We start from the raw sequence: 9,357 nt of genomic DNA on the forward strand, positions 1-9,357 counted from the left end.
CTGGAATTTTCAGTTCTTCATATTCCTACGTGTGTGTGTGGTGTGTGTGTGTGTGTGTGTGTGTGTGTGTGTGTGTGTGTGTGTGTGTGTGTGTGTGTGTGTGTCTAAGTAGGTGATAGTGTAATTTACTGGGGTGTGTATCCCACAGACAAATGTCAGTAAATACGGATTCTATTTCTGTCTAACCACAGAGATGCGTGTGTCTCCAGTCTGTGTTTAACTTTGTCATGATAACACACATCTAGTAGTGTATGTATGTGTTTCAGACAGTGAAGTGTGTAGGGGGATGGTGTATTTCCTTCAGAGTAATGACAGGCTGGATAGAGGTTTGTATAAACATGGGAGGGAGGGGTGAAAGAGTTCTCTATGTTCTGAACAACTGAAGGTGTGTTTGATGAGTGGTTTTAGTTGCAAGGGAAGTCATGTCTTTTTAAGGATACTGGCCCAGCGTTTTTAACTGCTGAACTACCTGCCGCCCTCATGCAGAAACATCATGGTCCCTTCTGTATTGTGTTTGTACTGTTAGTGTCTGTCGATGGTTAGACCAGTCACCTCTATCCTAAGGCTACACCACTCTGGTCTGTCTTTTCAGATCTGATTACGTTTGAGACCAGAACATCCCAGTGTCCAGAACAAGAAATACAAAAATGCATGCAAACACAGGGAGATGTTAATATGATTTACCATTACCATGTTTCTCTAGGATGCTACACACAGACACACTCACTGAAGGAAGACCGACACTCACTGAAGGAAGACCGACACACTCACTGAAGGAAGACCGACACACTCACTGAAGGAAGACAGACACACTCACTGAAGGAAGACCGACACACTCACTGAAGGAAGACAGACACACTCACTGAAGGAAGACCGACACTCACTGAAGGAAGACAGACTCACTCACTGAAGGAAGACCGACACTCACTGAAGGAAGACAGACTCACTCACTGAAGGAAGACAGACACACTCACTGAAGGAAGACAGACGCACTCACTGAAGGAAGACAGACACACTCACTGAAGGAAGACAGACACACTCACTGAAGGAAGACCGACACACTCACTGAAGGAAGACAGACACACTCACTGAAGGAAGACAGACACTCACTGGAGGAAGACCGACACACTCACTGAAGGAAGACAGACACACTCACTGAAGGAAGACAGACACACTCACTGAAGGAAGACAGACACACTCACTGAAGGAAGACAGACACACTCACTGAAGGAAGACACACAGACACACTCACTGAAGGAAGACACACAGACACACTCACTGAAGGAAGACCGACGCACTCACTGAAGGAAGACCGACGCACTCACTGAAGGAAGACAGACGCACTCACTGAAGGAAGACGGACGCACTGACTGAAGACGGACGCACTGACTGAAGGAAGACGGACGCACTCACGGAAGGAAGACGGACGCACTCACGGAAGGAAGACGGACGCACTCACGGAAGGAAGACGGACGCACTCACGGAAGGAAGACAGACAGACACACACTGAAGGAAGACACACAGACACACTCACTGAAGGAAGACACACAGACACACTCACTGAAGGAAGACACACAGACACACACTGAAGGAAGACACACAGACACACACTGAAGGAAGACACACAGACACACTCATTGAAGGAAGACAGACACACTCATTGAAGGAAGACAGACACACGCTGTTAGAGATCAATTTATGCAACCCATCATCATTGGTGTATGTGTGGGAGAGAGAAAGTGGTTTAAACATGCATATAACAGTAGAATGAACTGGAGAAGTGAATGTCTGTGAGAGTGAATGTCCGTGAGTGTGAATGCCTGTGTACAGATCAGAAATGCAAAAGTGTACAGTATGTCTAATTGTCTCTATTTGACCTATATCGACCACTTGGCCTCTCCAGTAGTGAACATCCTTCAGACATATTGAATACTGGATCTAGAGGAGTTGTGTTCTTCCTGTCAGACATATTGAATTTGGGATCTAGAGGAGTTGTGTTCTTCCTGTCAGACATATTGAATACGGGATCTAGAGGAGTTGTGTTCTTCCTGTCAGACATATTGAATACGGGATCTAGAGGAGTTGTGTTCTTCCTGTCAGACATATTGAATACGGGATCTAGAGGAGTTGTGTTCTTCCTGTCAGACATATTGAATACTGGATCTAGAGGAGTTGTGTTCTTCCTGTCAGACATATTGAATACTGGATCTAGAGGAGTTGTGTTCTTCCTGTCAGACATGGAGGAATGCCAAAGCTATTTTAAGTAGTTTTTTTCCCAGTGAGTGGTTAAAAGGAAGACATGTGGAATCCAGTGTTGTCCTATCAGAGAGGAATCAAAGGTTTGCTTTTTAGTTAGCTATGCAATAGTATTGTGTGAGCAATGATGGGACCAGAGTTTTTATAATCAGGTCACATGGTGTAAAAACAACTCCTGGCCTTAGGGAGGATGAGAAGCCTGTCAAACTGCAGCAACTTTGTACTTGTTCATATGAATTATATTTTATAGACGGACTAGGGGGGGTTCCTATACACAGAGAAAGCAACATGATTGGACAATAAAACTCACAGGGCTGATCTTGCTTTATACAGGATTGTATCGTGTAGTCATGCCCTATGCAACTGTAGGCTTAATTAAACATGAACTCGGTCTGCTTTTGTGTTTATTGATTCATTGCAGTTAATCATTTAGGATTGAAAAGGTCGAGGTAGCCTAGACAGCCCAAGTTTGAAGAAATTACCAAATTTGATCCCATTCACATTTTCTCACAAATGGGCTATAAATACATGTTACCGATCTGGCTAGAGGGACATAGAATAGCCTGCTCTATTCCATGTAGCAGCTGCTGTTCTTAGTAGCAGTTGATAAGACTGAACAATTTGGTTGTTTCCATGTAATCCAGCATGTCAGATGGCTGGTGTTTATGAATATACTGTAGGCTAATACATTTCTGGAAGAGTTTTTGCTTGTGTCTGTCGGGAGTGATGTCTTATCACGTTTGCTGAATAAATACCCGCTTTGATGCGTTGTGCCCGCACGCGTGACCTGCGATTTCCTTGAATCTGATTGGTCCGGACACTGATGATTGGTCAAGACAAGAGCCTTCAGCACTACGATGTGAAGGGCAGAGATATTGTGTGCAAGTTGACAAATCTTCTGGCAAATCGGTCTACAAAACAGCTCTTTACTCATCATTTTAACATTTTGCGTAAACTAAATCAAACATGGGATTGGAAAGTGCTGATGCGGCCTCACCACACATTTTCTGGCAGCCCTGAATGGAATTGTTATAGACAAGTATGGGAGCGCAGCTAAATTGCCTCAATTAGCTGTGCTACATTAGCTAGCTGACTACTATAGCTAACTGACTACTGTAGCTAGCTGACTACTGAAGCTAGCTAGCTTCTCTACAACGATTTGATGCAGTCAAGAAAGATACTACCAGATGGTATGATAGAACCTATGACAGCAACATGTTTGTCTAACTAGTGCAAGTCAGTTTGGCTACTTTCCCTCTCTTTCCCTCTGTCCCACACACAGACTGTCCCACACACAGACTGTCCCACACACAGACTGTCCCACACACAGACTGTCCCACACACAGACTGTCCCACACACAGACTGTCCCACACACAGACTTTCCCACACACAGACTGTCCCACACACAGACTGTCCCACACACAGACTGTCCCACACACAGACTGTCCCACACACAGACTTTCCCACACACAGACTGTCCCACACACAGACTTTCCCACACACAGACTTTCCCACACACAGACTGTCCCACACACAGACTGTCCCACACACAGACTGTCCCACACACAGACTGTTTCCCACACACAGACTGTCCCACACACAGACTGTCCCACACACAGACTTTCCCACACACAGACTGTCCCACACACAGACTTTCCCACACACAGACTGTCCCACACACAGACTGTCCCACACACAGTCTGTCCCACACACAGACTGTCCCACACACAGACTTTCCCACACACAGACTGTCCCACACACAGACTTTCCCACACACAGACTGTCCCACACACAGACTGTCCCACACACAGACTGTCCCACACACAGACTTTCCCACACACAGACTTTCCCACACACAGACTTTCCCACACACAGACTGTCCCACACACAGACTGTCCCACACACACACTGTCCCACACACAGACTGTTCCATGGTTCCAGCAGAAGGTTTGTAACTCTCCACATTGTTCCAGCAGAAGGTTTGTAACTCTCCACATGGTTCCAGCAGAAGGTTTGTAACTCTCCACATGGTTCCAGCAGAAGGTTTGTAACTCTCCACATGGTTCCAGCAGAAGGTTTGTAACTCTCCACATGGTTCCAGCAGAAGGTTTGTAACTCTCCACATGGTTCCAGCAGAAGGTTTGTAACTCTCCACATGGTTCCAGCAGAAGGTTTGTAACTTTCCACATGGTTCCAGCAGAAGGTTTGTAACTCTCCACATGGTTCCAGCAGAAGGTTTGTAACTCTCCACATGGTTCCAGCAGAAGGTTTGTAACTCTCCACATGGTTCCAGCAGAAGGTTTGTAACTCTCCACATGGTTCCAGCAGAAGGTTTGTAACTCTTCAGATGGTTCCAGCAGAAGGTTTGTAATTCTTCAGATGGTTCCAGCAGAAGGTTTGTAACTCTTCAGATGGTTCCAGCAGAAGGTATTTGAGCTGTCTCTTGTGAGTGTCTGAGGGTAGCATATAGGGAGGGGAAACGTGGGAACGATAAAGAGAGGGAGGAGACAGAGGGAGGGAGGGGGAGTCCACTTTGAGCAGGAGAGTCAGGTTGAACCACAGTTTGGAGAGGATTATGGCTAGAGAGAGAGAGATACGGAGACAGACAGAGAGAGAGTGAGTTACAGAGAGAGAGACGGAGGCCGACACAGTGAGAGGGTGGGAGAGAGAGAGACATACGGACACATACACAGAGCAAGAGGGAGGGAGAGAGACAGAGAGAGGGAGGGAGGGAGAAAGAGAGAGACATACGGAGACCGACACAAAGGGAAGGAGGGAGAAAGACACAGAGAGGGAGGGAGGAAGGGAGAGACATACGGAGACCGACAGAGGGAAGGAGGGAGAGAGACACAGAGGGAAGGAGGGAGGAAGGGAGAGACATACGGAGACCGACAGAGGGAAGGAGGGAGAGCGACACAGAGAGGGAAGGAAGGAGGGAGAGAGACACAGAGGGAAGGAGGGAGAGACACAGAGAGGGAAGGAGAGAGAGACACAGAGAGGGAAGGAGGGGAAGACAGAGAGGGAAGGAGGGAGAGAGACACAGAGGGCAGGAGGGAGAGAGATATAGATTTGGAGACCAAAGAGGTGGCTGAAAGTGAGATAGTGTGAGCGTCTGTTTTGATTGGAGACATGGAGATGGAGCCTCTAGGTGTGTGTGTTTCTAAACCAGAACAAGGAAACAGTCGTGTCCTAAAGGCTGCGCTGGCCGCATGTGTGTGTTTCTGCATCGCTCTGCTGCTTGCTGTCATACTGGGTGAGTAGACTCACTACTGTTTTACACAGAGTTACACTCACAACCTCTTTCCCTGAGTGAGTTTAGTCTTGAAAAAGCTGGTGTTGCAGTAACTGGAGTGGTTGAGGCGTGTGTTGCTGAGGGTGGGGTAGAAGTGGTAACTATTATGTCCTTGTTATTGTATGAAGCCAACATTTTTGTGGTGAAATGTTGTTTTAATGATATATGTTTCTGTAGATACAGTACACACACTCCTGTCTTTGGTCATGCAAGTGAATAGACAATGGCTATTTTATTTACTTTGGTTCTTTTTAACGTGTGTGTGTGTGTGCGTGCATGTGCGTGTAAGCTGTTTGGCATATGTGTTATTAAAATGGAGTCAGCTTTCTCCATGACACTCAAACCGTAAACAGCTGATGACTGCGTGAATGTCTGTGGGGGTGGGGGATTCCTTTTTAGGTCAGAGGGACACCATACAGGCAAAGAGTGAGAGAGAGGTCAGATGGTAGTGGGATTGTTTCAGGACATACTGTATATGTCTGTTTATGATTGTATGTGGGTTTGGGGGGGTATGTTGTAATCTTCATCAGGTCTCATCCTTTTCCTCAGTTTCCCAGAGAGCCAATCAGGATGTCTTCTGCTTAACTCCAGAATGTATTGAAGCAGGTAGGCCCCACCCACCTTACAGGAAATTGTTGCATGTAAAATGTTGCAATCAACTTGTAATGTGTGTGTAGCTGGTTCTATCCTCAGTAAGATGGACCGGGCTGTGTCTCCCTGTGACGACTTCTATGGGTTCTCCTGTGGTAGCTGGCTGAGAGACAACCCTATTCCTGAAGATTCCTCTTCTTACGGCGTCTACCCCTGGTTACGCCAACACGTTGATATCACACTCAAGGGTGAGAGAGAGAGAGAGAGATAGAGAGAGAGAGATGAGCCCATACACACTCTCATACCCTGACTACACTCCCCCACCTCTAAATGTTGTCTGAGTTGTAGATTTGCTGGAGGCTCCATCAGACTTAGATGAGATAGAAGCTGTCAGGAAGGCCAAGGTCTTCTACCGCTCCTGTATGGACGAAGGTAACCTACAACCACACACACACACACATGAGGAAGCCGAGATGGGAGCTGAGGTTACATGAAAAGCATCAAGTGCTATAGTGGTACAAAGTGTGTGTTTGTGTGTGTGTGTGTCTATGTGTAGCTATATTGGAGAAAGTGGACAGTGGTCCTCTGTTGAAGCTTTTACAGCAGCCTGAGTTCCACTGGCCCGTCCTGGGGGACGGGCTTGGGGGGGAGTGGCTCTGGTCACCAGGACGATGGGACCTGCTGCAGACATTGGCTCAGATTAGGAACCAACACAGCAAGAGTGTTCTGATTCGATTATACATCGCCCCAGATGACAAGAACTCCACCAACTACATAATTAAGGTGACCCCTCTGACTGAATGTGTGTGCATGCGTGTGTGTGTGCACAACCAAGACAGCTTCCAGGCTTCTGTAAACATAGATAGCATTAACTTCTTATCATGCAGTTGGACTAGGCCTTGTAATAACTTATTCTGTATAAAGACCAAGCATGGTATATCATACACTGCATTTGAGGAACAATGGGAAAGTAATTCTGCTTTGAAAGTTGAGCCAGGCTTTGTACTAACTTATCATTCTGTCTCGGTAGTTGGACCAGGCCTTGTACTCACTTATCATTCTGTCTCTGTAGTTGGACCAGGCCTTGTACTAACTTATCATTATGTCTCTGTAGTTGGACCAGGCCTTGTATTTACGTATCATTCTGTCTCGGTAGTTGGGCCAGGCCTTGTATTAACTTATCATTATGTCTCTGTAGTTGGGCCAGGCCTTGTATTTACTTATCATTCTGTCTCGGTAGTTGGACCAGGCCTTGTACTAACTTATCATTCTCTCTCGGTAGTTGGACCAGGCCTTGTACTCACTTATCATTCTGTCTCTGTAGTTGGGCCAGGCCTTGTATTTACTTATCATTCTGTAGTTGGGCCAGGCTTTGTACTAACTTATCATTCTGTCTCGGTAGTTGGACCAGGCCTTGTACTCACGTATCATTCTGTCTCAGTAGTTGGGCCAGGCCTTGTATTTACTTATCATTCTGTCTCGGTAGTTGGACCAGGCCTTGTACTAACTTATCATTATGTCTCTGTAGTTGGACCAGGCCTTGTATTTACGTATCATTCTGTCTCGGTAGTTGGACCAGGCCTTGTACTAACTTATCATTATGTCTCTGTAGTTGGACCAGGCCTTGTATTTACGTATCATTCTGTAGTTGGGCCAGGCCTTGTACTAACTTATCATTCTGTCTCGGTAGTTGGACCAGGCATTGTAATAACTTATCAATCTGTAGTTGGGCCAGGCTTTGTACTAACTTATCATTCTGTCTCGGTAGTTGGACCAGGCCTTGTACTCACTTATCATTATGTCTCTGTAGTTGGACCAGGCCTTGTATTTACTTATCATTCTGTCTCGGTAGTTGGACCAGGCCTTGTACTCACTTATCATTCTGTCTCTGTAGTTGGACCAGGCCTTGTATTTACGTATCATTCTGTCTCGGTAGTTGGGCCAGGCCTTGTACTCACTTATCATTCTGTCTCTGTAGTTGGACCAGGCCTTGTACTCACTTATCATTCTGTCTCTGTAGTTGGACCAGGCCTTGTATTTACGTATCATTCTGTCTCGGTAGTTGGGCCAGGCCTTGTACTCACTTATCATTCTGTCTCTGTAGTTGGACCAGGCCTTGTACTCACTTATCATTCTGTCTCTGTAGTTGGACCAGGCCTTGTATTTACGTATCATTCTGTCTCTGTAGTTGGGCCAGGCCTTGTATTTACTTATCATTCTGTCTCTGTAGTTGGACCAGGCCTTGTACTAACTTATCATTATGTCTCTGTAGTTGGACCAGGCCTTGTATTTACGTATCATTCTGTAGTTGGGCCAGGCCTTGTACTAACTTATCATTCTGTCTCTGTAGTTGGACCAGGCCTTGTACTAACTTATCATTATGTCTCTATAGTTGGACCAGGCATTGTAATAACTTATCATTCTGTAGTTTGACCAAGTCTTGTAATAACATATTATGTTGTTGGACCAGACCTTATTTTACCTTTATTTAACTAGGCAAGTCAGTTAAGAACAAATTCTTATTTTTATAATAACTTATCATTCTGTACTTAGACCAGGCATTGCAATAAAATATTATTCTGTCTCTATAGTTGGCCCATTACCTTGTAATGACTTATCATGCTGTCTCTGTAGTTGGACCAGGCTTTGAAATAACTTATCATTCTGTAGTTGGACCAGGCCTTATAATAACTGATCATTATTTATCTGTAGTTGGACCAGGCCTTATAATAACATAGCATTCTGTAGTTGGACCAGGCATTCTAATAACATAGCATTCTGTAGTTGGACCAGGCATTCTAATAACGTATCATTATTTAGCTGTAGTTGGACCAGGCCTTATAATAACATAGCATTCTGTAGTTGGACCAGGCATTCTAATAACATATCATTCTGTAGTTGGACCAGGCCTTATAATAACTGATCATTATTTATCTGTAGTTGGACCAGGCCTTATAATAACATAGCATTCTGTAGTTGGACCAGGCATTCTAATAACATAGCATTATTTATCTGTAGTTGGATCAGGCCTTATAATAACATAGCATTCTGTAGTTGGACCAGGCATTCTAATAACGTATCATTATTTATCTGTAGTTGGACCAGGCCTTATAATAACATATCATTCTGTAGTTGGACCAGGCCTTATAATAACTGATCATTATTTATCTGTAGTTGGACCAGGCCTTATAATAACATATCATTCTGTAGTTGGACC

General features: G+C 45.1%; 1 protein-coding gene across 3 annotated transcripts in view; it reads left to right on the top strand.

Annotated features, from left to right (window-relative positions):
• Positions 1-4,868: 4,868 nt before the first annotated feature.
• Positions 4,869-9,357, top strand: part of LOC139366856 (phosphate regulating endopeptidase homolog, X-linked) — a 14,540-nt gene continuing 10,051 nt past the window's right edge. For all 3 annotated transcript variants that reach the window (XM_071104544.1, XM_071104545.1, XM_071104547.1), the window contains exons 1-5: positions 4,869-5,510; positions 6,099-6,155; positions 6,227-6,388; positions 6,489-6,572; positions 6,697-6,923. In XM_071104544.1, the coding sequence (XP_070960645.1) occupies positions 5,387-5,510; positions 6,099-6,155; positions 6,227-6,388; positions 6,489-6,572; positions 6,697-6,923 (654 nt within the window). In that variant the 5' untranslated portion in view covers positions 4,869-5,386. The remainder of the gene's footprint in view (positions 5,511-6,098; positions 6,156-6,226; positions 6,389-6,488; positions 6,573-6,696; positions 6,924-9,357) is intronic.

Source organism: Oncorhynchus clarkii, chromosome 15 (assembly GCF_045791955.1).
Source record: "Oncorhynchus clarkii lewisi isolate Uvic-CL-2024 chromosome 15, UVic_Ocla_1.0, whole genome shotgun sequence".
In the NCBI taxonomy this organism is placed as follows: Eukaryota; Metazoa; Chordata; class Actinopteri; order Salmoniformes; family Salmonidae; genus Oncorhynchus; species Oncorhynchus clarkii.